Raw genomic sequence first — 26,837 nt, 5'->3', positions numbered from 1 at the left:
ACGTATAGTGCGTGCGCGCTCCCGGCCGGGCTGCCGGTGTCATGTCGGGTTCGGTCCGCCCGCCGAGGAGTGCACGCATCCCGCAGGAGCGCGAATAGATACAGCGGAAATGTCTATTTTTCAACCATGTGAAGTATTATTGATCATTATTGCATAACTAGTATAAGAAGAATGTGATCTGGAGTCAGCTTGCTCTTCATTTGAGTTTTTCGAATTTTGCACACACTTTAGTCTGAACTGTCTGAACCTAAACGTGTTAATGGATCTCAGCATCCTGCTATTGTGAAGTTCATGAAGAAAAACAGAATTGATGGAGGGAGGCAGGCAGGGGCTGGATGGTTGTAATATTCTTTCTCAACCTTACAGAGAAAATCTACTGTGTTTGAGTCTGGGTTGGACTTGTACGCCTTTCTGAATAACATTTTCTTGTTCTCCCTTCAAATTCTCTTAAGATACTCATTTTCTTCCCATAGTAAAAAAAACAAAACAGAACAAAACAAAACAACAACAACAAAAAAACATGTATATTACATTAAATTGCTTGTGATCGTGAGTGTATGTGATTGCCTGTCACTCTTTGTTTTGACCTGAAAAAATGCTGGGCCTTGATTTTATTTCCTCTAATTTATAAAGCAAAGAGAGGTATTTTATGAAGAGCTGCCTCTCCAGTGACTGCTTTTCAATAGGGAAGTTTCACAACAAATGACAGGGAGGGACTCGTGGATTATTTCTTGTTATTGCTGAATCAGTAAATCTTCTAATCAAAACTTCAGTTTCCTGATGTATGATGTACTACTAACAGAAACAGTTTAATGCACTGTGTCGAAAACTGTATAAGATACATGCAATAGGAATTTTCAACTAATTAAATTCTCGTGACACTATGTTTAATAGTTTTGTTAGAAAATGTGAAGAAACTTGAAAGATTTTACCATGTTTAAAAAAAACCATTTCCACTATATTAACAGTAATTGTGTTCATATTCCAGCCAAATGTTGGTTGATAAATTTAATCAGATAGAACAACTCCGTGTTTGAAGCTGGACCAGTGCGCGCTCCAGACAAACATTTTGCGTCAAAACACCTGGAGCGTGCGCGCGCTGTGGAAGCAAGATGCCTTCCGCGCGCCCTCGCTGCTCGGTCTAACCCGCCGCTGTGGAAATGGTAAAGTGACTCTTTCACTCTAACACCGACACACACCCGGACCTCACTTTTCTTTTAAATCTCGCTTTACGTTCCCACAGCCCGGCGATAAACTGTTGCCTCGCTTCTAAAACGTGTTTTACTCTTCTTCTATTTTTTTTCAAGCTTCCCAAGGACGGCAGCGACTCGGTGTAGGAGGAGCTAGCGGCGTGTTTCCGCTAACAACAGGCCGAGGCGCTGATCTGCGCGGCCGGACGGAGGACCAGAGGAGCGGCGGTGAAGTTGATCCACCGCGGTCCGTCTGAGCACCGGGCACAGGAGCGGCGGTCTGCCCCACCGATCCGGAGCGGCGGAGAGGAGACAGCTGGACTGTCCGCGATGGAAGCCGAGTTTCGGGACATCGATGAGAACGGGAGCTGGAGCGCCGTGTATCAGGTAGGAGCCGCGGCTGAAATCAAGGTGGAAATGGACCGAGGAGGAAGCTGTCACCGGGGAGGCCGAAGGGGAGCAGCGGGACCGTAATGGCTGTTAGTTTCTGCGGCGATCAGCTTTATGGGGGTCGGTCCGATCCCCGGGTTTTCTCGATAGGATCCATCCGAGGATCGATTCATCTGCGCCGCCGGTCCGCACCGGCAGCACACCCCCCCCTCCACCCGGAGCTCCACACTTCAATCTGAGCGTCTACTGTGGCTGATTTCCTGCTGACATTTGACTCCTAAAAAATATAATCATAAGCTAAACAATCCCCCCAACGCTTCGCACAAGTAATCAGTATCATATATATATGTAAAAAAGTAGGTGTAAAATACTTTTTTAATCACATTTTCAAGAAGTGGAGTTGTTTAATCTAATGATTTTCATGGATTGCAGTCAGTCCAGCTGGAAATGCTTTGAGAAATTCAACTTTCATTTTGATGTCTTGATAACCTGCTTCATGAAAGACCCCCAAATAAAAAACATCCATCCATCTTCTCTGTACCTGTGCACCCGGGACATGTCAATCGAAGATCCTGGTTCAAAAACAACCAGAAACAGGTGTGAAATATCCAAAACAAGACGTAGTTTATACAATCAACAGATTCAGATCGGCTATGAAGAGAACAGAGGATCGCGACAAAAAAGATGATGAATGATTCATGAAACATTGTCAAACAAACAAGAAATAATCAAAGTTAGACGCACTCGGACGGGCACGGGACAAACAACAGATGCATGAAATATTTACAACTGGCTGCAAAATGAGAAGAAAACACAAACAGAGTCACAAATGAATTCAGCTTGGGCTGCAAAATGATCAAAAAGAGATATAAAATGACCAAAATGTAACAGAAAACTGCAGACTAAATTGACCACAACCCAGATTAAAAGAAGGCTACAAAAAGCAAAGAAAGGGCTCATAAATGTAAAACATTCATTTCTTTGCCACAAAATAAACAGAAAAATAAGCAAACTCAATATGTGGGACTTTGGAAACAAACATGAAGATGCAATATGGCCACAGACATGATGCCAACTCAACTACGATTTGAATGTCATGGATTTTTTTTTTGTTGTTGTTTCATGCTACTTGTAGTCTGACTGTCTTGATCCTTCTGGAGACAGACGAGGGACTTTTCCTATGCTTGGGTTGCAGAGTTCACTGTGTTTTAATCCTCCAGTAAGAGATCTTGACAGTTGTTTTTTTTAAAGAGCTTTTAAATGTTTGGATTGAGTTTTAAAGCCTTTAGCTGCTGCGTTTAAAGTGATGTGAATGTCAACGCTAAAATCGAGCTGTCTTTTTGTGTTGCAGGACATCCGCCAGCAGTCATGTGAACTCCCTTGCAAGGTTGCCAAATCACCCGAAAACAAGACCCGGAATCGATACAGAGACGTCAGCCCGTGTAAGTTTGCCCGTCTTACTGCACTGGACCTGAAACGGTCTTCACCACTACACAAAAAAAACCCCAAAACAAACCTCAGTAAAGTCCCTCGGTGCTGCTGGACTGCACGGAGCTCCGCCCACGCTCCTGCAGACTGTCTAAATCTCCTGCTTCAGTTCAAACGGCGAGGGATGACTTATTCTGTGAAGTCACGGCGGCGTCATCATCGCCGTTCATTCTTTCTGTTGTACAAATATGTCAATTTACTGCTGTTTCAACACACTCTTATCATCATTAGAAGTGAGAGAACGCTCTCGTTACACAACCGCCTCGGCATTGCGTTGCGTCACAAGAGGACGGACCGGCAGCAGAATCCCTGCTAATTTCTCATCCGTATATTTACCGTTTGGGAGTCGGTATGTTGGTGCAACACACGAGGCACGCTGGAGATCAGATTGATTGTGATATCTTTTTATTGTGTTTGTATTGAATCTTTAACATGAGTGAGGGGGGGGGAAAGGTTCTGGGGTTGTGCTATTCGTCACATTAATACTTCAGATTCAGTAAATCCCACTGCTTTGGTTTCTTCCACCACCTTTTCTCTTTATTCTCACCTGCCAACTTCAATATTGTTTTTGGGGTCATTGCAGAGCGATCTTTTTTTTTTTTTTTTTTTTTTCTTTCCTTCTTTCAGTGTGAAGTGTGTTTATGAAAGGACTTTTCTAAGTAAAAAGGTTTCAAGCAGCAGCTGGACTGCAGCTTCCTCTTTTTCACACTGGATAATCTTTTTAAATGAACACAGAGTTCAACTGGTAACGACCCACAAAGTTTTCTTTTTTTTGTCATTTGTGTTTAAGGTAGATGACAGAATGAGGATCTTTACACCTATTTGTGATATTTTCATTTTTAATCAACGGCTCCTCTCGTATGGACGCACAAAGTTAACGTCTGAGCGTAAAAGTCAGTCTGACGTCGTTTCTCGGCAGCTGCGTCGCTTTGCGAGTTTCATTTGTTCTCCCTGGAGGATGTGGCTAATTCAAACTGCGCATTTTCATGTTTTTTTGGTATTTTTTTTTTATTCTATTTCCCTCCCCAGTTGACCACAGCAGAATTTGCTTGCAGCTCGGTACCAACGACTACATTAATGCCAGCCTAATAACAGCAGAGGAGGCGCAGAGGAAATATATCCTCACTCAGGTGAGCACCTTCACAACCTGGACGTTAAGCATTTACTCACACAGATCATCTCTCACGCCTTCTGTACTACATACAGCTTTCACAAATATATATACTTTTTAATTTAAAGAAAAAAAAGTCCATATCATGGGGGAGCAGTTGTTACAGTTGAAATCATATTCAGTTAAGCTACTACCTCTGATGTGATGGAGTGCTTGTAATTTGACACCAGCCTCATGCTCTTGCTGGTGAATTGCTGTCTTGAAGAAGGTGATCACGTGCACTGCTGCTTGGCTTGGACTCTTATAAAAGATTTTGATGCTTAATAAATGACGAAATAACGTCATATCTGTGGCGTCTCTGCTATTCGGGCGTTGATTAAACTTTCAGATAACTCAGGAAGCCTGTAGGGATGCTTCACTGAGCTACATTACTGTGAGGTTCATTCGACGACCCGGCTTTTAATCGGTGTATGAATAATTGATTATGTTCATTAATCCATTTGCTCACAACTGCAGCGCCTCCCGTGTGCAGTTAAAGAGTCGGTTGGTGTGGATGCGAGCTGATAATTAATGGTGTATAAAACACAGCCGTCCTATCTCCTTGTTTATACTTCAGCCACACAAACCCGTTTCGGCGTTACCACGGCCGCAAACACGTCACGATCGTCCAGGATGCTCAGTTATTACTCATGTTATGTAACCGGGTTTTAGATCGTGAACGAACAGCTGATTGTTTTTATTTTGGGGTTGGATTTTAGGAGAATGAACTAAACCGTTTGTAAGGATTTATTTCCCAGTCAGTGGTGGTGGTGGGGTGGGGGTGCGACCTGTGATCTGGTGCCCGGGCGGGGTGGCCTGAGCCGGAAACGGTCTTGATCCGCTGGACTTAAGAGGTCTGCTGCCAGTGTGTCGGTGCCAGATACCACGGGGTACCTTCACAGGTCCCGAGGAGCCGTTTTCAGACTGAAGTCCAGCAGCGAAATAGACAGAAGTGCCCGAATATTAGCTGCTCTTCAGTGTTCAACAACAGTATGTTTCACTGCTTAAAATGCCAAAAAGGGACTTAAAATGATTAATAATGCTCTATTTCCATCTTTTCCTAGAAGCTGCAATGTGTTGCTTTGTCTCTCGCGTGTGAAAATACATGTTCTGTATATTTTTAACACCAGAATCATGGACAACATTAGACTGGAGACTTAAATCGAGTCACTTCCTCTTCAGAGTGTGTTTTTTTTAACATCAAAGACCTTAAAGATGCCTCAAAATAGATGTTCTGTTTTGTTCCGTGGAAGTAAAAATGAAACCAGCTGTTTTAAAACAGGGTTGCTTCCATTTCCTTTTTAGGGACCCCTTCCGAATACATGTGGCCATTTCTGGGAGATGGTGTGGGAGCAGAGGACCCGCGGAGTCGTGATGCTGAACCGAGTCATAGAGAAAGGATCTGTAAGCTGCAGCGTCTTTCTCTCACCATCATTTTTCTTTTTATACACGGCACGTAGGTGTGAGCCTGGTGAACGACAGTGACGCGCTCAAAGGCACAAAATGAGACCTCAGAGTTAAATGTTAAAAGCCTAACAAAGTGAGGTAAACGAATGAGGCTGAATGTGAAGTGAAAAGAAAGGTCAAGTTTGTGTTTGTTGGTCCACATAGTTTCCCTTTTGCAGAATGTTTTTTTTTTCATAACTGGAAGTGCAAAATGCAGCCCTGTAAGTGCTCAATGCTACTTTGAAGGGATTTATTATTATTAAAGGCCAGTTTATAGCTTTCAGTTTCTGCAGTTCTAAAACTCGATGTGAGTGAAAATAAATATGAACATAAATCCTCCTTCTTTCTTTCTTCATTTCTTCTCAAAGGGAATCAAAACTGTGTGCAGGCCTCTTCCTTTTTCCTCCTAAGATTAATTTCCTCACGGCGCCGCTTCTTCTTGTGCGACCTCGTCGTCGTTTCTTGTTGACGGCAGGAGACTCACGGCTTATCTGTCCTGTGTAGATTAAATGCGCCCAGTACTGGCCGCACCGAGAGGAGAAAGATGCTATCTTTGATGATACCAATTTCAAGCTCACCTTCGTCTCAGAGGACGTCAAATCTTACTACACAGTCCGTCAGCTCGAGTTGGAGAACCTGTCGGTGAGTCCTCTGCCAACAGTTTGTAAAAAAAGAGAGTTTTATTCAGATTGGTTTAATTTTATTTCCTCCATCTGTTTTTTTTTTTTTTTTTTTTTGCTTGCATCCTCCTGCACAGACTGGAGAGACTCGTGAGATTTTACATTTCCACTACACCACCTGGCCCGACTTCGGGGTGCCGGAGTCGCCCGCCTCCTTCCTCAACTTCCTCTTCAAAGTGCGCGAGTCGGGATGTCTGAACTCGGATCAGGGGCCGGTGGTGGTGCACTGCAGCGCCGGCATCGGGCGCTCCGGGACCTTCTGCCTGGTGGACACCTGCCTCCTGCTGGTCTGTGCAGAGCTCGGCTGTTCACTCCGTCTCTGATGACTACCGATGACTGTCTGAAGGTGAAGGACTGGGTTTTGTTTTTTTTTTTTCACGCTGTGTGCAGATGTCCCTGCGTAAGGACCCGTCTTCGGTGCGAATCCGCGACGTGCTGCTTGAGATGCGGCGGTATCGAATGGGCTTGATCCAGACAGCAGACCAGCTGCGCTTCTCCTACCTCGCCGTCATTGAAGGTGCCAAATACATCAAGGGAGACACGTCCCTGCAGGCAAGCCCCTACCCCACTCTTCACTTTATCTGCTATTTATATTTGCATTCATCAAATATTTAAAAACATTTTCCAGAATCATACGCGTTGCAGAATTCCACTTTTTAATGTTTTGTTCTCTTTCCTCATGCAGGAGTCATGGAAAGAGCTCTCTAACGAGGAAGACGACCCCCCAGAGTTCAGCCCTCCTCCTCCTCTTCCTCCTCCCAGAGATCCTCACAACGGGAAAGTCGAGCCATCGTTTTTTCCTGAGATGGACGAGCTCATCCGACACGTGGAGATCCGCAGTCGGGGGTAACTGGTGCTTACTTGTATCCCGGCGTGTGACTTTTCAGTAGATTTCAGTCAGATTCAAATGCTGTGTTTTCATTACTGTACCAAGAAATCTGTCTGGTAAACGAAACAAAACTGAACCCATTGCACTGATTTAATTAAAATGTCTACAAGTCAAACTGGAAATTCTAAAATGATCTGTCAGTATGATTTGACAGTTTCAAAATGAAACCAGTTTGATTAGGAGGAAGTCTGGAATTATTGAATGCATAAGCGAGACAGGAAGTGTTAACCATGTGCCTGACCCGTGTTCGCCCGTCAGTCATACCAGCCTGATGAGGAAATGCAGCTGGAAGGCAAAGAAATCTTTTTTTTTTTTTTTAAAGTAAAATCTACATTAATATCAGTAAAAACTAGGATCCCCTTAATGTCCAAATAAACGCATCATTAAATCGGCTCATGGCAACAACAGTATACTGAGTGTCGATACGACATGTCAGACTATCGGCAGCCTGGCTTTGAGGTGTAAAGCGCCTCACCTGTTGCCACCAGGTATCCTGCAATTTTGAAATAGTGACGGAAAACGTTATTAACGCAATCGGGCTCAAGCCGATTAGCCGAATGTGTGGACACGGTTTCACAGCACATAGAAACACATTTATTGCAGTTCAGTCTTTGAGTACAGATTTTCGGTATATTTGTGCAGCTTATGGCGAAAGACACAGAAACGCTAAGCTTCTGTTTACTTCGCCCCAACAGTGCAACCGTACCACAAACTGCTGCTGTATTATAAAATCCACATTAAGCTGCACTGAGATCATCAAACGAATTGCAGCTTAATGATGGCAAATTGCGAAAACAGTGGCGTAGCTGAGTTCCAGCTCTCCAGAGCTCTGCCAGCGGTGTTTGTGAAATATGTGGGATCAGATTAAGTTTGTGGGTTTTTGTTTTTCTCTCAATCATTTTGGAAAAAAAACCCCTCAGTTTGGTTCCCGTCGTTTCAATTCACACATGAAGTTTTTACACAAAGAATTGGGAGTTTTGGTTTAGCTCGGTACTAATCAGAAAGAAAAGCCGGAGTCTTGAAAATCCCCTGCATGGGGTTTGGGGGGGAAAAGCAGTTTTGGGTGAGAGCAGACGACAGGTGCTAGCTTAGCTGGGAAGGAGAAATCCTTTCATCCCTCAGCTTTTGTAATCTTCAAATAAAACCGAATCAAACTGCCCCAAGGAGGCTTTAAAGTATTAATCTCCTCTGTTTCCGCTCATCGTTTTTCCTCATTCAGGTCCTCGCAAGAGTCGGGGCTGCGGAAGAGGAACATGGCCGCCCCGGAGCCTCCTCCTGACAGCGATCAGCCCCACGGCCATGTAGGAATCCACGATTTTACCTCCAAAGCTCCGAACAAATCCCAGCAGCAGCAGCAGCAGCGTGAGGTGGAGGAGCCGGCGCCGCCCGAGGCGGCCGAGCGGCCAGCAGATGGCGCTCCTGTGCCGGGGACCTGGTCCCCTCTACTAACCAATGTGTGCCTGTGCACTGCGCTGGCTCTCAGTGCTTATGTCTGTTATCGAGCATATTTCCACTGATGTCTGTCCTCTTTCCTCCTCCTCCTCCTTCCGTTGACTCTCGGAGCAGACCGGGCCGGTCAGTCGGGCTCAGTCTCGTCTTTTCTTTTATGCAGCACGAGGAGTCGGCCGGCCGCCGCCGCCGCTCCTCACCGCCCGCTCAGACGTCGCTCGTTCAGTATGCCATCTTGGATGCTCAGGGCCTCCGTTTTCTTTTCTTTCTTCCTTTTCTTCCTTTCAGGTGTTTCATCCCAAACACGTGTCATACAAAGACTCGACCTTAAAGACGCGGCGCGGTCGGGATGCGCTCGTTCTCGACTGTCGTGCGAATCATGAATTGTCTCGCAGCTCATTGCTCTTATTTACCAAATGACACCTGAATGTGTTCTTCCATTTCGTCCTCATGTTCGTTTGCTCACACGAGCAGATCGGAAATCACACAGTCTGATTTTTGACCCTCGGTTTGAAAACATGCCAGTAAAAATATACTTTACTTTTATGTTGCTGTGTTTTGGGTTAAGTATGTCAAGGCGAGAGAGATGACGCCACCCTGTGCCAACTGGAGAAGAGATGCATGTTGGGATCGCCATCTCCGTGTTTCATAGCAGGAGGGTGCTCTGGGTGAACGTCTTGTGCGTCCATACATTTGCGAGAGCGGTCATTATCGAAGCTGTTCCTCTCGGAGAGAAATCCGAGTGTCAGAAGTGAAATATTAACCAGGCGACCTCCTGGTTTTTGATTCCTGCTGTGTTCTCTGTCCTGTTAGCGCAGCAGTGACGTGGGATTAAAGAAAACAAAAATAAGGTTGTGGTGTTAAAGTGACTTGTTGCACTTGTGTCAACATCAGACAAATCCAAACTGCTGGAGGTCGTCGATTTGAGCTCAGAAAACACCGATTATTGCAGTTTTTCATTCAAGGGGGATAAAAACCTCCATGCTGACTTCGTAGTAAAGCAAAAGAGGTCAAACAACCCGCGTCTAACTTTAATTTCGCCAGCAATACGGATAGTGAACGACGTGCTCACCGTTTATTTTATCCAAGTTTGATCAGGAAACCAGGGATTTTCAACAAACCAAAAATCGAACACCAGCACAGGGAGGAAAAAAAAAAAATCAAGGAATAAATACACTGTAGTGATTATCTGGCCCTGAGCTGGCAATATTGTTTCTGAAAACTCAGAATCACTTTTAATTTTGTTTCTAGCATGCTGCATTTGTGAATCAACAGGTTTGTCCTAAGAAGAGATTAGTTGAGCTGCTAGTGTTTGTTTACTTTCAGGACTTGACAAAGTTCAGTACTTTGTCTGACGGCTGTACCTTTCTTTAGAATGTATAAACGTCCTCTCCAGGGACGAATCCTTATTAGATAGAAATATATATTTCAAATCAGGTTTCAGTGTGCTATGTTTTTTTTTTTTTTTTTGTTCCGTATTAGCAAAGGAGTTTATCTCGGCACCTGTGCAGCCATTGCAGCAGGTTTTCCTGTTTTTCTATACTTATGCTAAGCTCAGAAAACATGTATTTTTTTATTTGTTGTTTTACTTTTTAAATAAAGGAAAAAAAAGCAACTTCATACGTTCTGATGTTTTTCCTCATTAACTCACGTTCACCTGAGGATGGCCTCGGTTTTTGGGCCTGAAGAGGAAGCTGAAGTGTCTCCTGTGGCGCCGATCCACGAGGTGGAACCACTGAGGAGAGAACAGTCAAGCCGGCTGTAGATGATTATGTTGTCTTATCTTTACTTGGGTTTCTCTCATTCATCTCTTCAGTTCTAAGTTACCACTATCTTACCGATAGTCATTTAAGATTTTATGCAGCGCACTTCAGGTCACATTAAATCCTCGCAAGTTTCTTCACCTTTGTATTCATGAGTCGTTTTACGCAGTTTCTGACAGTACAGCCACACAGTTCCTCAAGTGAGACACCCTCCCGATGTCTGAGCAACAGGTGAACCTTTAAATCACTGAACTCTTTGCCTCCTAAACAGTTCATTGTAACATTATAGAGTTTTTATTTTCTGTAATAACTGGTGAGTGAAGCAGCAAAGAAAACATTCTGTTTCCACAATATTCTGTCTTATGGGTGAATTCACTGGCGAAACGTATTCCTCAGACGTTTTAATGTGGGCCACATGGTGACGTGAGGGTTCGAGCTCTTACCTCACAGTGATTTGTGTGCTGAGTATACATATTGATCCCTCTGTGTGTGTGTGTGTGGGTTTTCTCCAAGTCTGGTTTCCCTACTACATGTACTTCTTTTGAAGAGGTTACAGTTACAATTTGAGGTTCAGAAGAGCCACACTGGGTCGTCTCAACAGGGCAGTTTACAAACATCCAAATTTAATGTTAAAAATGATGAGTTTTTCAATTACAACACTTCCATAAGGTTTTTGATAAATTTTTGGGTTACATAATTGCAGAGATAGTTTGACCAATCAGTAGGAATATTTTATTATCATTTATTTAATAAGAAGTAGTGACAGTAACTGTTCACACTTAGAGTTGCTTGTAATGAGAAAATGACAAAAAAACAACTTACCGAAAAATCAGCGGACAGGTATGAATGCTCACTCTTGCGTATTTGCGCTCTGATGTTTTATTACTATGAGTTTCAAATTTAATGCTGCATGCAGTCATTTAAAGGCGAGACCCATTGATAAAGAAGCCAATCATGTCATAATTACAGGTTTGTGAAAACCTTTGACTCATCAACCGTTTTGAAGAGGACAGGAACGTTCTGACGAACTCCACTTGTTCCATGTTGAGTACTGATCCACTTTTCATTTATGAGTTGTAGAATAAACACAATCTCTCTCTTTTTTTCTGAGTGGTAATGCTTTGCCTCTGCAGATTCTGAATGGAGTGTTTAACTCGACCACCAGGTGGCGCTTTGGCTCTGCGGCGCTCTTTTGCTCTCAGTGAACATGAAGCAAAGACTTGCTGCTGGTTGCAACTGTTTCTGAATTGTATTTGGGTTTACTCATCATTTCTGCTGTATTCGCATTGAGCTGAAGCTGTGAGTGCCTCTTTATATTCAAGACTAGTTTTAATTTACAGGGGAAAGCTGCGTGCCGCAAAAGGTCCAAGTGAACCTTACCGACATAAGTGTTTGTTTTTGTTTTTTTAAGGGTATTCTAAAAGCTGGGATTTTAATTTCACTAAATCATTCTTTCTTATGTAAAACAAAAAAAAAAAAAAAGTTTTACCCTTACTCCACTTAAGTCACTTAATCTGCATGAATTCTGTTCACAATTTCAAGGTTGATGTCCAAACTTTGGCACCACACACTTTGACGTGAACTCTGACCGTGACATTCTCTATCAAGAGACAGACGGGCTCAGCTTGAGTAAACTGAACCACCGGGGTGTACTACAGATGATTTGGCAAGAGTCTTGGCTAGGACTTCCTGTTTGGGAAATAGGAGGCAGGCGCTGGTACGTGGTGTACAAGAATGCAACTTAAACACGGTGAGTAATAGCACTCCCCAACCACCGCTCTGCTGACGTCAAGCGAGGAGCAAGACTGAACAGGCTGTCTTTAGGAAAACTACAATCAAGGTGTGTGACCGGGGGCCGGAAGTCATCTTAAAGCCACAGTCGCCTCTCCTGAAACTTTAATCTCTTTGAAGTCGTGACTCACGGCGAACAGTGTTTTTATATTATGACCTGAAAGGAACTAAATGTCATATTTTAGTGTACTTAGTATCTATGCGTGCCATCTGCCGGGCCCACACGTTTTCAACTGACTCTCACAGATTGAAAAATGACAGTCGGTGTGAACGAGTGTCAAAAATGCACTGTACAGCGCCTCCTTACTCTGCCTCGTTGTGAACTATGCTGACTCCACATTCGTCCAAAAATGATATCTGCCCTGCCCTGCTGACTCTTCCAGCATGTGTCCTGAGTTTAGTTATTAACCTGGAACTTCCCAATAGCTGGCCAGCTGTGAGAAAGGGAGGGAGGGAGGGAGGGAGGGAGGGAATGACAGGCGCTGCCTGTAAGTCTCCCTGCGTAGCCTGCGGATCGTTTTCACAATTGCGTCGAGCGGGGATCAGGAAATTCCTGAACGCGAGGAGAGTCAGATCTTTCCAAGTGTGACTCTGCAAAACTCTGTGAGTCATCGCACGCCGCAAATTCTGTAGAACGGAGGCTCAATACCTCGACGTGTGAATGCTGAGGCTGTCAGGTGTGCCATGTCTCTTCATGCCCTGATCACTCCAAGAAACCGGGGGGAAGGAATGAGATTCAACTTTCAGTATCGACTCGTGACGAAAAGCAGCATGGATTGGGACAGCGCTCCATGACGAGTCAAAGGCAAACACAGCACTTTTTACTGCACTTCTTTTATTCGACTGCTTCTTCTCCCGATTCAGACTTTGCACAAGCTTATACTTTTATAAAATCACGTGTTTGAAGGAGCAGTTTTGGCAAATACACTTAAAATATTTGCTTTCTTGCAAGAATGAGATAAGAAATGGGATAACAGTCTGATGTTTGGATAGCATATAGGCTGCAGATAGCAGCTGGATAGCATACCTTAGCATGAAGCTTAAAATTACATGCAAAACTATTTATTTGATCTCCAGAGGTAATGAAATCTAAAAACAACCAGCTCCTCTGAATTCCACAGATTAAAGTGTCACATTTCATAGGTTGCGTGCGTGAAAACTACATATAGTGTGGCCTGATCCCATTTTTCAGCTCTAACACCCCAAAACCCTCAGTTTTCTTATAGTCCTGTGTTTCATTTCTCGCAAAGTGCGTTACAAGATTAGTCACATTCGCATTAATGGTGACATAGACGCTGAGCAATGTGGTCAACCACCACTGGAAGCCTCTTGTTTTCCAGCGTCTTACTTAAAGAAGCATTGGCACATGGATTGGCATAGACGGGGAGTGAACCAACAACCACGGGGTGGGAAGACGACCCACCCTATCTCCTGATCCACAGCTACCCACATGGGTTACTTCCTTAACACCAGCAGCCTGCCAGTTAATCTTCTTTGAAAATCCCAAATGTATTGCGAAACAATAACAGCAAAAATCAGTTCCATTTATCAGAGCAGTAAAGTCTACAGAAAATTAAAAATGCTTTTCTTCAGTGGTAATCTTCAATATATTTGCTATTTGTGCATTGTATGCACGATAACTGTCCCCCAAAAAAGTATTTCTGGAGTATTTTCCACTCAAAGTTCCTCTTCATTTAAACCAGTGTCAAATGTCTGATGAGTCATCCTGAACTCGAGGGCGTTTTCTTTGTCTGCCTTCTGCAAAAATATTGTGCTGACTTCATGTGGCCCTCCCTTCACGTCAGGTGATGCATGTACCACATCGCCCCTGCGTCCCGGTATTTTGCAATGGGCTCCTTTAATTGTCGATGGAGTCTGAGACCACCGTGCTTAAAGGATCAGATATGTTTGTTTTAGAGGGCTTTGAAAGCCAACAACACTAAACCTAACCCCCTGCTGGAAACAGCTGGAGTGAAGATAATAGGGAAAACAAAAAGACCATAAAAACTGCACGCATGTCAAGTTAAAATGTCTCACATCTCAGATATCTTCTGTTTTCCCCAGGGCTCCTAATCCCATCCTCTTCACTGGCTATATTTTCCAAAAAATACGTTATTTTATTGCTATGCGGATGACACCCTGTTCTACCTTCCGACCCATCTCTCTTCCTGACTGTCTACAGGAGATCTACCTCAACTTTCTATAACTCATCAATTATCAAATGTCAGTCATTGGAATTGGCTCCGAGTTCTCCTTCACAAAAGATCATAGTTTTTCCATCACCATCAGCAGCTCCTCTGTTTCCTCTTCTATTCAGGTCAAAGGTTTGGGCGACATCCTCGACAGCACTTCATCATTTCAAATCCACCTTAATGACATTACTTGGTGCAAAGATGCAAAGGGGAAGGACAAAATCATTTATTACTTCTCCCTATTTCATTTCAATCATGTAAATACATATTGGCATGAATTTTATCTTTTCTACATCGGTTTCACTTATTTAGATGTTTTTCTTTTATCTTTTGTTTGTTTATATTCTTTTTTACATGTCTGAAATAAATATAGATCAATGTTACAATCAATGGTTGCACGGCAGTCAAAGGTGATGATAAATAAAATGTATCATTATATTATTATCATGATGGTTATCGTTGCATCCTAATAAAAATAGCTGAGAAAATGACTTCTTTGCTTATATATGTCAAAATATACAGATGTGTAGCAACAAGAAAATTCAAAACAAACCAAGGCAGGTTTTTAATTTTACATTTCAAAACTTGAAGTGTCTTTCCATCCAATACATCCACTGACTAACATCAACACTTTGGCCCAAACCAGTCAGATTAAAAAGCTAAGAGCTTGTCTACACAGATATCTGAAACATTGTTGGGAGAACAAAGTAAAATATTTGGAAGTATGGAGGGGGGGGGGGATCTCTAGGCGTTACAGGAAGGACCGCTGTGTTTGTGGGTTCAGCTTCTTGAGATACTGACCTTTAGGCTTCCTCAGGATTCTTCCTCTTTACCATGGCAGAAAACAAAATACTGGTGTATGTCGATGACTTCGCATTTTTAGGAGGTTCGCTTGCAAGAGAGCGATCATTTTAAAAAGAAAGACACTATCATGAAATGATACATGCATGGGTTATTTTAGTTCTTAATGGCATGATAACCTCACGACCACGAGAGTTTATTTTGTAACCCTCTGGGGGCCCCGACCCGTTGCCAAGATCTGCTCAACTAAACCGTATCTGCAGATCCTCCAACTTCAACATACCGCCCCCTAATCTCTTAATACACTCAGAGCCTCCGAATGAGGTGATGTATCAGTGACTTTTCTGCACGACAAGCAGCATGAATGTTTTCAACAGGAGTGGAAAAGCACTGTGTGTTGTTGTCTCTTTGGCTACGTCTGTTGAGACAGTTCCTCTTCCTGTTCCTGCCCTCCCCCTTCGCCACCGCCACCACCACCACACCGGTTTCTGCTGCTGTTTAGGATCAACAGTTAGACACACGCAGCAATGTGACACGGCCTGATTGGCTCTGATAGGCTCCGAGTTCATGTAGGTCATAGCGTAAAATACTGCGAGCTCCGAGCCGGTGCTTCCCCCTTAACGTGCATCAAAGCTCCCGCATCCTTTCACTCGCTGCACGCAGCCAGGACGGATGACGCGGACGCTTGACATGTGGTCAACATGTAAACAAACCTGGCTGCCTCGTTACAGATGTCATCACTGGGCTCTTTTGGTTTATTGTTGTTTTTCTCACAGTGATGGAAAAAAAGACAGCCTGTTCAATCGGATGTCATGGTTTCTCGCTCTCTCTGACATACGCACACACACACACTGTGTTTGTTGGCAACATCTGTTGATGTCAGGCCAAAAGGTAAGCTGCGTGCTGAACGTGAGGATGGCCACATACTCAAGAGTTGTGTAGGTGGTGCATATTTCCAGGGCTGCCACCAGGGTCAACACGCCCTGCTTCCTGTTGAGTAATCTGCATGTCGAAGCCTACACATCACTACGACTCCTCTTTCACGCTGTGATTTCACGAGCGCACAGCTAAATATTTACAGTACGCTTCACTCCGTGAGACACAAAAATGTGCAGTTTCATCTACAAAATGCTGTCGGAGATTTAGTTTCACACTCTTGCGGCACCAGAGTCAGAGGAAATCTATATTTCTTCGCTGTGAATTGTGTTTAAATTCACAACTTCCCTCTCTTTATATACATTCTACTACCACATTTTGCCCACTCTGGTTTCTCACCACAACCTTTTCTCCCCACAGCAATGACAGCAGCACTTGGTGGCTGGAGGGCCCTCTGAATGAAAAAAAGAAGGTTTTCACTGATAGCTCTTCTCCTGCTTCAAGTTTATGTGGTGGAGTTTCTTCAGCACTCCTGAGGAAAGAAAAAAAAATCTCACTTCCACAATATTCACGGTCTGCCTGTAAGAATAAAAGCGGATGAACGCTCGCTGGAGCAGCGACTCAGAGGTCTGGTAATCTAGGAAAGTTTTGGAGGACGGCTTTGAGGAACAGGACCATCAGCTCAACTTTCAGAATTCAGCAAAACCTCAACACTTTGAGGGACGAGTGCAAGTCTTCTCATCAATTCCTCTCTCAATTCCTCTTTTAGTGGACTACCTGCAGAGGTCTACTAGAGTCCCGACACTAAAGTGCAGTGTTGCTGACTTCTTGATGTAAGGAGACCTTAAATGGTTGAAAAAAACAAGGAGATAATTTATTAGAGAGAGATGAAATTGGAATATCAGTGTGTCGAATGCTTTCTCTGGAAACTAAATAAATACAAGTACAGCTGATCTGTTGTGCAATTGTAAGTTCAATTGAAGTTTAGTTATATATGTAGATTTTTACTTATTTAATTATCAGATAGTGCTTTATATTCAGTAAAACGATTATCAAATGTTGCACAGTATGTGTGAATCTTTTCTTAAATTTACCTTTAATCTGTATTTTAAAGGTGTAATGCAACATTTTGATTTCCGGGTGGATCACCTAAATAATTGGTGGGTCTGTTTGTCAATCATTCTGACGAGCTGCTTTCGTAAGGCGGTTCTCCGTGCTTGCGCCCAATCAGCTTCTCCCTTTTGCGCATGCGCATTCAGAGTGTTTATGTAGCCGGTGAGCTTCTGAGCTCGTACTTACCGATGGCGAGTCTGACATAATGAAACTGTAGCTGTTTCGGAAAAAAAAGCTTTATTTATGAGCGAGGCGGATCGCAGAAACTGTAAACAGAGCCGTGCACGCCGGAGAAGACTAGATCGCGCTCGTACACTTCCGCGTTTTCTGGGAGAAGCAGGAGAGCCGGGCGGATGGTCTGGCGCATGCGCGCTGTTCAAAAAGTGAGTAACAGACGTGGGGCTTCGTATTTTCGAGAAAATGTTGTATTACACCTTTAATGTCTCTGTCTATGTCTGTTGATGCAAAACACATTTCATTTCTCTTGTGAATGAAACATGCCACGCAAACAAAGCTGCCCTGCACTGTCAATATATCAACCTGTGCTTCATACGATTGTGTGTTGTTAATGCCAAAAGTTAAGGTCAAGTCAATAATTGCCCACACTTTTCCAAGCTGGATCAGGTTTTCCCTGCTATCTGTCCCATCCATCTTCTGTAGTGCTTTATCCTTAATCCAAACACAAGCATCTTAAGTAAACTGACTCTTAATTGACCTCAGATGTGTGTGATTCTTTGTCTTTTATGAGCGACCTGGCCAGGGTGACCCCGGCTTGCTGTGTTATGCTTCCCATGATCTAAACTTGGATAAAGTAGGTATAAACAACGGATGGATCCACATTGTTGTGCGGTTCGCTCCTCTTTGGCACTGTCTTCTCTAACTTTCATTGAGTTTTATTTTTCTTTTTTCTAGTGGACTGAATGAGTTTTCAGTTCAATCGGTAAATACAACCATTGAATTTGAGTGATGTCTTTTCCTGTTTTCTCTGTTTTGTTATGATCTTTTCAGCTGGGCCACCACAATCTGTTATCTTTTTGTTGATTATCACTTTGTAAGTTATTTTAACATCTGGTCCTTGGGCCTCTGACTGCTCTGTTGGCTTCTCTCGACCTCCTTGGTCCCTCGTACTCCACGTCTCTTGTAATTTTGATTACAATTCATACAAATAAATCTGTTGTGTATTTATCTACCTCAAAACATTTTTCCTCTTCAGCTGTGGCATAATTCAACGTCTCATGTCAAACAAATAACATATTTACATTAAGGCCTGTTGGCATGACTGCTTGAGAAGACATTGAAATATTTTGAGCCACAGAATGGAAATATATCGCATATCGAGGTGTATTTGAATTGTTAAAAATTATGTAACATACTCATGGGTTTTCTGTGATAACATCAAACAGCAGCAGTGAAAGTGTAGTTTTTAAAAATTTTTGCGCAATCTTCTCTGACAGTTTCAAAGAGAAATCTTACAGTGTGGAGACTGTGTCATCTATATCAACATGTAAAATAAGTCATGTTTGATGGTTCGCAGTTGTAACACACCTGCTGTTCACGTCTTTAAACGCCGAGCGTATCAAAACGAACTCTTGCGTTGCACTAATAATTTGGCCAGCAGTCATTTTGCAAGTGCGGCCTGCTGTTTCACAAGATCTGGGCAGTGACACTTGCTGTGTAGTGACCGCAAGTCACTTCTGCACGTCAGTTTAGTGTCTTCAGTCATCCACAAAAAAAAAAAAAAAAAAAAAAATTGCAGAAGTGAACAAAGATGTTGAAATCCTGGTTCACTTCAAGACAGATCAGGTTCGTTTACCGTAGCTCGAGCGGTCCTGCTTCCCGTCACAAGGCCCGATCCGGATATCCGGCGACCCTTTCACTTACAGAAGGAACTGGAATAAAACTTGTAAAATCACAGTGTTAAAATCCACCTGGAGAACATAGATTTTATGTATGTATTTTAATAAATGCAAAGCGTACAATATGATTTTTGCTAAAATTGAATACATGACTTGTGTATTTTGCAACAGCTGTTTTTTTTTTTATTTGGACAGAGACTCTAATAGAAACATACTATATATCAGCAATCAGGATAAGCGAAAAAATAAAGTACTCACTATACATAACTTCTGAGTCCAACATTTGTTAACAGAGACCCTGAGCATAAACTAATAAAGGGATCACAAAAAAAAGGCCACCTTTAACGAATTTAAAGATTTACCATTGTGTAAAATGTGTTGGTTTATCTCTCGCGTTATGATATGATGACGAACAAAGGGAGGCTGGAGCATTACTGGGCTCAAAACAACCAGCAGTGGGTGAGATCTTTCTTTGGGAAATAGGACACAAAGTAAAAATACAGAACAAAAACAGGTCTCAGGCAGCCTAACCTAAAATAAGGATCTGCTGACATTTGTTTGTACACAAGACATAAACAGTGATACCCAGTGAAAATCTTGTGTGACACCCTCCCTACACAGAGTTTAGTCTGGTCTTTAAATTCAAGCGGATTTTATATTTTGCATTTGTTCTCCCAGATGCAACTGTGGCCACAGAAGTAAACACACATTGTTTCTTTCTCACAAGCAATTGACTGAAGTTCATGTTTTCTTTATGGAGTCAACTTTGTTTTTAACTTATAGAAGACAGACTCTGGAAACCGGCAGGCACCCCGTTTTGAGCTCAACAGCTGCACAAATGTCACGTCTGCAAGGGCCGCATTTTGGTTACGAATCAGAATGATTTGACTGAATAATTTATAACTGAAAATAACAGAAGTGCAGCTGGAATGGCTTGAAGTTCAACACTCCTATGCAAAACTATTTTTCAGTGCTTTCAGAAAGTTGAGTGGCGAAATGTCTCAGTCACGCAGGTCAGGCTACATTTCAAATAGACATTAAATAGAAACATTTCCAAAAAAGCGCTGGGATGCTTTCAGGAATCTTAGAATATCGAAAATATTTAAATATTGTAATGTCATATTCAACAAAATATCAAAGAGCAGTACATATTTATAAGTTACATGTCCCAACAGATTAAGATCAGTCTGAGCAACAGTTTATGGTATCAGCAAGTAAAAGGACAACATGAGCAAAGCATAAAGTATCAACAACTTCCCTACCAGAAGGTATAAGCTACAACAAATATTGCTGTTAAAAACAACAAAAACGCACGGCCTAATATGAAAATACTTCCTGAGTCAAGTGACTTTTGCAAGTCCAAACACTTAAGTTGGGTTTTAAAAACTTTGTTGTGTAAGAAGAAAAAAACAAACAATTGAGGTTCTTCCCTGAAAGTAAACTGATCTTCTGTGTGTTCGAATAATTATAGTGTGAAAAAGAACAATCATAAGATCATGTTGCATTAATTCTTTTTTTTTTAAACTTATTTGCTTGGGAATAACTATAAGTTGCAACAATGGCCAAAAAGTGTTTTGAGGAAGAAACAGATGCTCAAGTTTTTGCATGACTCATAGTTGCAAAGAAATTCAGTCATTTCACAACGAGTACAATGTGGACTGGGATGACAGGTGTGTGTGTGAGTGTGTGCTTCTTTGATTTACTCTCGTTGTGGGGTCCAAGGCCTGTGTGCAGCCAACACTTGGGGGGCTCCGAGCCGATGTTGCGTGCAGCAAAAAGCTGCAAGTCAGAATTATTTACTTATTTTTAAGGATCAGGATGTAGCTTTAGTTCTGACTTGTGTGTTGATTTGGGCCGCGAAGGTTGGGGTGAATGGGATAGAAATACATCACGTCAATGAGTGGGTCGCACAAACAAAACAGGCCCCTGTCCGTGTGTGTTTGTGACTGCGTTGCTTTATCAGAGGAGTTTTCAGGAGTGCTGTCGGAGGAGTTGTGATGCAACAAGGAGTTTACGGACAGACACTGCCCACTGACGGTAAAACGCGGAGAAGGGGCAGGACTAAACTCTGGAGAAAAGAGGTCATCCTGTGTGGGAATTTCCCTCTCGCTTGTCAGCATGTCAGCCAGGAGCGGAGAGAGGCTGCATGGGGCTCCGTCAGGATTTGGGGGGGGGGGGTCATCGAAGAAAGAATGCTTACAATGTTTAAATGAATCTGAGCCAGTGCTGACTGCCAAAAACAACCAGAGCGCTGCTTTGCACTTAAAAATGATGAATGCTGTTTGCACCATCTCGTACCCACTCAGGCCTAAAGTTAAGCCACAACTATCTACTATTGTTTTAAACTTAGAGAGCAACAATGCCTGATGTGGGTGTAGCAGTCTTCTAGTGTTGGAAAGAGAGGATATTGCACAACTCTTAAAAGCCAAACTGTTCATCACTGAATATGTTGAAATATCCAAAATGTCATTTCTGGCTGCATAAAAACAGCAACACTGTTCGCATGCTTTATTTAGAGAACATAATGTGATATTACACTGCCAGTACAGTAAGAGTAATTGTGTGCCAACAACCAGCAGAGGTGGGTTTTCTTTAAAAGCTAGAAAACATTCCCACCCGTGCTCCTTTTCTTATCCCTTTCTGTCTGGGAGTGTGCTTGCTTGTGATAGATTTGTTTCATTCTGTGGACACAGCGAAGGCTTGGTAAAGTCCACCACAATCCGCTTGTCAACTTATCTGTGTCTGGTGAAACTCCAGTGTGTCACTCCCATTCTTTTTTTTTTATTTCAAAATTTTCTCTATTTGAGGGTTCAACAAGGTTTTGCTCGGGGTTACTCATACAGTATTTCACTCTGGACCAGGTCTTGGCTGTTGAAGCGTGGCCCGAGGCAGCGTGAGGAGGCTAGTTGCTGATTAATTTCTCTGCAACCTTGAACCCCTCTCTGGGCCAGTGGACCCTGCAGACTATTGACAGAGCCGTGTGCTAAAGATAAAGCTAACATTTCTGGGTTGTGTGCAGAGTGACCAAGTCTTTTTTTTTTCTCTTTTCTTTTTGCTGCACTCAGCAGTATCGATTCAGCATAAATTGGACTTATTTCAGGATCCGAGGACATGCGTTTTAAGTCACTGAATAAACAAGGAGACAAAAATGGTACTGTAATAAGAGTTACCCAGCGATTATGTGCAAAGTTTCCTTGTCCTTTGGTGTTGCAGGTATAAGCGTCATCTCATCTGTGGTACAAAAACACTTCACACATCCACCTTTATTTAATATTCATTATCTTGAGTATTTTTATTGCTGGAGGATCAAACTATTCAAAATCAGTTTCTGCTTCTTGAATACATGAGCAGAAACCTGCAAGAAAATTATGGTAATGGAGATTTGACACAATTTGAATGTCTGTCGCCTTACAGGAGAAAATTCACTCCATCTCCATAATAAAGATGAATTTCTTCAGTGTGTTGAGGTCTTTTTAGAATTTAGTACATTCGAAGACTGCAATTTTTTCTTTTGTGTCAATGCCCTATCTGCAATATGTTGTAAATGAGAAACAGACAGTATGAGTGTGAATATTAAACGAGTATGACGCCCTTATGCCAGTCTGTCTGAGCTTTCGCTCGCTTCAAATGCACCAAAAAAAGAGAAAATTACCACCGAAATTGTTTAAAAAGTATAAATCTGTTTAATTCAATAAAATATCAAGTACAATTAAAGCATTTCACCTTTCAATATTAAATAATTAGACTTATTTCATTCATTGCCAATACTATTACAAAGAGTTGCATCATTTCACTGCAGCACAACTCTTCCCTTGACAACCACTGCTCCAGTTATACACAAAATGTAGAAATTCACTCGTATGTATGTAAAACCTGCACAGAATACTGCATACAACAAAAGGAAAAAAAATTACATCTGAGAATAAAGCTTAGGTGACATGTGAAGAGTCGTGGAATGATTGCGCAATCCATGCAACCCACTTCTTCAGTCCCATTCAAAGTGTCCTTGTAAACTGGCGGCCGCTGCCTTCACCTGTGAAGCGTACCGTGGTTTTTTTTTTTCCTTTTATTTTCACCTCTGGCTCTAAAGTCCATCAATGATTACACAAGCAGCCCCGGGCCGGGGCTGCTCTAACACTGCCCTGTGGCGGAGAGCAGGTTGCGCAGGGTGGCCAGCTCTCTGGACAGCTGCTCCACGCGCTTCTGTAAACGATCGTTCTCCGCAGCCAGTTCCAGCACTTTGTGTTGAGTCTCCAAGTTGCGCATTTTGGCTTTGTCCCTGCTCTTCCTCACGGCCAGGTTGTTCCTCTCCCGCCTCAGCCGGTACTCGTCGCTGTCCTTGTCCAGGCGCTTCTTCGCCTTCCCGCTGGACATTTTGCCCCCGTGCGACGGCGACCTGCCTTTACCTGACGGGGCAGGTGTGCCGGGCGGGCTAGAGCAGGTCGAGGACGCGGTGGAGATGTTCCCCAGACTGCCGCTGGTGGACTGGTAGTGCAGGTAGGACCTCATGTCAAACCCAGACGACCCGTTCTCCATCTTTGCGTCTTCTCGGCTGTCGTCTCTGTGATCGGCGGCGGCGGCGGCGGCGGCAGCCCTGTAGCGGCTCTGGAGTTCGGGGTTGATCACCCCGTCCACCCGGGAGTCCTGCAGCTCGGTGTACCCCAGCGCGTAGGGCTCCCTGGGGTCCCTCAAGTTGTCGCACTGACTCGCCTCCAGCTCGTTCAGCAGCGAGTAGTTCTTGTAGTTGTGTAAAGCCGCGACTCTCTTCTTGTTCTCCGCGAGGAAATCAGAGAAAACGTCCCCCTGCGGCTGCGTCTGCGTCGGCAGCTGCGGACAGTCCAGGTACACGCTGAAGTCTATCGCTCTCTCCCGCTCCTCAATGCCCAGCTCCGTCATCGAGTCTCCGAGCCTCCAGTACGAGCCGCCGCCGATGGGACTGATAATGCTGTCTCTACTGTGGATAGCAAAGCTGCCCTCGTCGTAAAAACCCGCCACTTCCATGGATCTTAACACCCGCCGATTTGCAGGAGCGCGCAGGGCACGGATCAGACGCCCTGGAAGGTTTTCTTTCTGGACTTCAGCTGCCTCTGTGATGAAATGTGGCGACTTACAGCCTCCCGTGTCACTCTGCCTTCCACACACGCGCGCTGGAGTAGTTTCGGAGAAGTGGCTGCGCTCATGGATCGAGGAGGGATTGACAGGTCTTCCTGTCTCGAGGGGCTTTTATGTAGTGCGGTGGGCGTGGCTTCGGTCAGGGCAGGTGAGAGACGCAAACCAACCGGAGAACCTGGACTGGTGTGAGATAACCTGACAGTTTGAGTTTGAACTCAATAAAACATCCACTTTATCCCATTTATGTGCGCAACTGGAACCCTCAGCCCCGACTAGTTCATAGCAGCAGAAAAAAAAAATGAAGAAAGTACAGCTTTGGGCGTTTTCACAGCTTCATCGTGAACTGAAACTGGACAAAAACTCAAACAAAAACTGAAAATAGCACCAAACACCAACCACTTCACCCACACTACACGTTAAGGACAGCAAAACAAAACCAAACGCATAGAAACACGCATGAGTTGACAACACGTCCATTCGCGCCCTCTACAGTCACAGCTCTTTAGCCCGACCAGAATGGAAAAATCCCACTTGACGGCCACATGTTTATCATTTTTAAAGTTCGTGCGTAATCATCTCACAACAGTGATGCGCATGAAAGCAGCAGCAACAGCAGCAGCAGCAGCCCGAGCCTCCTCTCCAGAAAGCAGCTGGATCCCCACATCGTTCACAGACTAGTTTAAACCAGTCACAGAGTGTTATTGTGTGGAAGACGTGCAGCCTGATGCATTCACTCCAACACTGTGTAAGGGTCAGGGTGGGTGTTGTGAGAAATGCAGTCAGTCTGGTTTGTGTCTCAGACCATCCAGTCTGTCCCCAACATGGAGCATGGCACTGGAAAACACTAAGAGGTCACAATAGCTGAAAATAAATAAATAAATAACAGCCCTGGGTGTTTCACATATATCATTAGTTTCTTGTACTCAGCTCTTCTTGGAAATTTGAGATTGTCAATTAATGTCAAACAAGCTTAACTTTGTTTATCAAACTTGATATTAGATGAACAAATATTTGCTTTGAAAAATACAGCATTCGTCCTCAGATCCCTGATGGCAGAAATGATTTTTTTACACGCTGAAATGTAGAGAACTGAAAACTAAACAGCTGATTCACAACAGTCAATGTCATGTATTGAGTCTTACTGCCACCTTGTGGTGTGATTTCACATTACACCAACTTTTTGTCACTGAACTTGGTTTTCAACAAGAACCTCTTTTCTCTTTGAATCTAGGCTTATTTTTCCTGCTGGTATTTAAATGGAGACGACGAAGGTCGGACAGACATAAAACCAGATGCACATATTTGGAAGTCCTAGTGTAAACAACTGTTTGGAAAACACTGGAGCTTTTGAACTAAATCAAAAATGAATATTTTCCCATCTCACTAGTTTATTTTCACCTGTTAAATTGAAAATATACAAAGAAACATCTCTAACGCCCCCCCTTCAAAAATAAAATTAAAACTTAAAAATAGTAACAACTAGAGCCCAGAAGGTCTCAATCGGGTTTAAATCAGGTGAGTAAGGGGACCATGTCATTTTCCTGTCATCTTAAAGGTCTTTTCTGGCCATATATGGAGCACTTCAATGCAGGTGATGGACTATTGTCCTGCATGAAAAATCATGATCTTCTTGAAAGGTAAGACTTTTTCTGTACCACTCCTTGAAGAATGTGGACTGTAAAAATTAGCACTATAGAGGTTGATTTTAAGTCCATCTTCAATCATAAAAAGTTAATCTATTACTGATACCTGCCCCTACCAGATCTCAGATCCACCTTGCTGGAACCTTGTGTGTATTACTGATCTAGCCACAAGCCAGCCATCTTGTACTTTAAGAATCACTTTCATTTCCATAAAACCTTAAAAAAAATCTGTCTATAAATACTTATTGGCCCAGTCTGACATTTAAACTGATGTCTTATTCAGTGGTGGTGGGATTTCATCCTTCTCTACTTTGCACTTCTGGGTCCTCGGTTACAGTTCTGCAATATGGCATTACTGGAGGACAATGGATTACTTCACGTTATATTTTTCATAAGTCTTTGGAAGTTAATTTGAAACTTTTTTTCAGTCTCTTATTGACTTTTTGTGACAAAACGATTGATAGTTCTGTGATCACGACTCAATGTTTTTTTTGGCTTTTTTTTAGATTCTTGACTTTCCATTGTTATTAAGATCTTCTGGCACATTTTGACACAAGAATATAATGTGGCTAATAACTGGCCAATATGCATAAAAGTGATGATATGGTCAAAACACTCACTTTTATGATAATTAACTTTCGATATGATAGAAACGTAATACCCCACAGCCGCTGACAGCAACAGGTCCCATCACAGAACAAAATGTGTCTCATGTGTTATAAATATCCTGTTCACTGTGGATATAAATGTATGAAAAAAATCAGATAAATGTGGAATAAATGTTGGAAATACTCCAACCTTTACACCACCGAAGTCACCGCAACACTGAAGTAGTTGGTGTCACTGATCGACACGGATGACGGATTTGAATGTAACACCTTCTCCGGCTTGCTTGTAAAGCGTTCTTCCAGTAGAGGGCTGACCAGGCACCAGGCAGCACGGGTGGGGTCAGGAAACGCAGTCACCCTCCCTCTCACCCCCCTCCACCAGTAACCCTGCTTTCCCATT

General features: G+C 43.1%; 2 protein-coding genes across 3 annotated transcripts; one reads left to right on the top strand and one right to left on the bottom strand.

Annotated features, from left to right (window-relative positions):
• Positions 1-1,044: 1,044 nt before the first annotated feature.
• Positions 1,045-9,870, top strand: ptpn1 (protein tyrosine phosphatase non-receptor type 1). Of its 2 annotated transcripts, XM_030119359.1 has the most exons (10): positions 1,045-1,163; positions 1,308-1,577; positions 2,932-3,022; positions 4,098-4,198; positions 5,524-5,622; positions 6,169-6,306; positions 6,422-6,631; positions 6,735-6,896; positions 7,030-7,190; positions 8,453-8,750. In XM_030119359.1, the coding sequence occupies exons 2-10, from the start codon at positions 1,521-1,523 to the stop codon at positions 8,748-8,750; spliced, it is 1,317 nt and encodes a 438-aa protein (XP_029975219.1). In that variant the 5' UTR covers positions 1,045-1,163; positions 1,308-1,520. The 2 variants fall into 2 exon arrangements, with proteins under 2 accessions (XP_029975219.1, XP_029975220.1); XM_030119360.1 differs by lacking the exon at positions 1,045-1,163 and having other exon boundaries at positions 1,521-1,577; positions 8,453-9,870.
• A 12,867-nt stretch (positions 9,871-22,737) lies between these two features.
• On the bottom strand, positions 22,738-24,284 carry cebpb (CCAAT enhancer binding protein beta). Its single transcript, XM_030119415.1, has one exon. It carries the CDS (start codon positions 24,073-24,075, stop codon positions 23,206-23,208), a length of 870 nt encoding a protein of 289 aa, XP_029975275.1. The 5' UTR covers positions 24,076-24,284; the 3' UTR covers positions 22,738-23,205.
• Positions 24,285-26,837: the final 2,553 nt, after the last annotated feature.

This window comes from Salarias fasciatus, chromosome 20, assembly GCF_902148845.1.
Source record: "Salarias fasciatus chromosome 20, fSalaFa1.1, whole genome shotgun sequence".
NCBI lineage: Eukaryota > Metazoa > Chordata > Actinopteri > Blenniiformes > Blenniidae > Salarias > Salarias fasciatus.
Note: the sequence above shows the minus strand (reverse complement) of the source record. Positions and strands in the feature narration are given on the sequence as shown.

What these genes read in the sequence shown, in the direction of transcription:
- ptpn1 (XM_030119360.1), top strand. Translation starts at nt 1,521, where the DNA reads ATGGAAGCCGAGTTTCGGGACATCGATGAGAACGGGAGCTGGAGCGCC. An exon ending in GCTGGAGCGCCGTGTATCAG is followed by an intron (nt 1,578 to 2,931) that starts GTAGGAGCCGCG and finishes TTTGTGTTGCAG; the next exon opens with GACATCCGCCAGCAGTCATG. An exon ending in GGAAATATATCCTCACTCAG is followed by an intron (nt 4,199 to 5,523) that starts GTGAGCACCTTC and finishes TTTCCTTTTTAG; the next exon opens with GGACCCCTTCCGAATACATG.
- cebpb (XM_030119415.1), bottom strand. Translation starts at nt 24,075, where the DNA reads ATGGAAGTGGCGGGTTTTTACGACGAGGGCAGCTTTGCTATCCACAGT.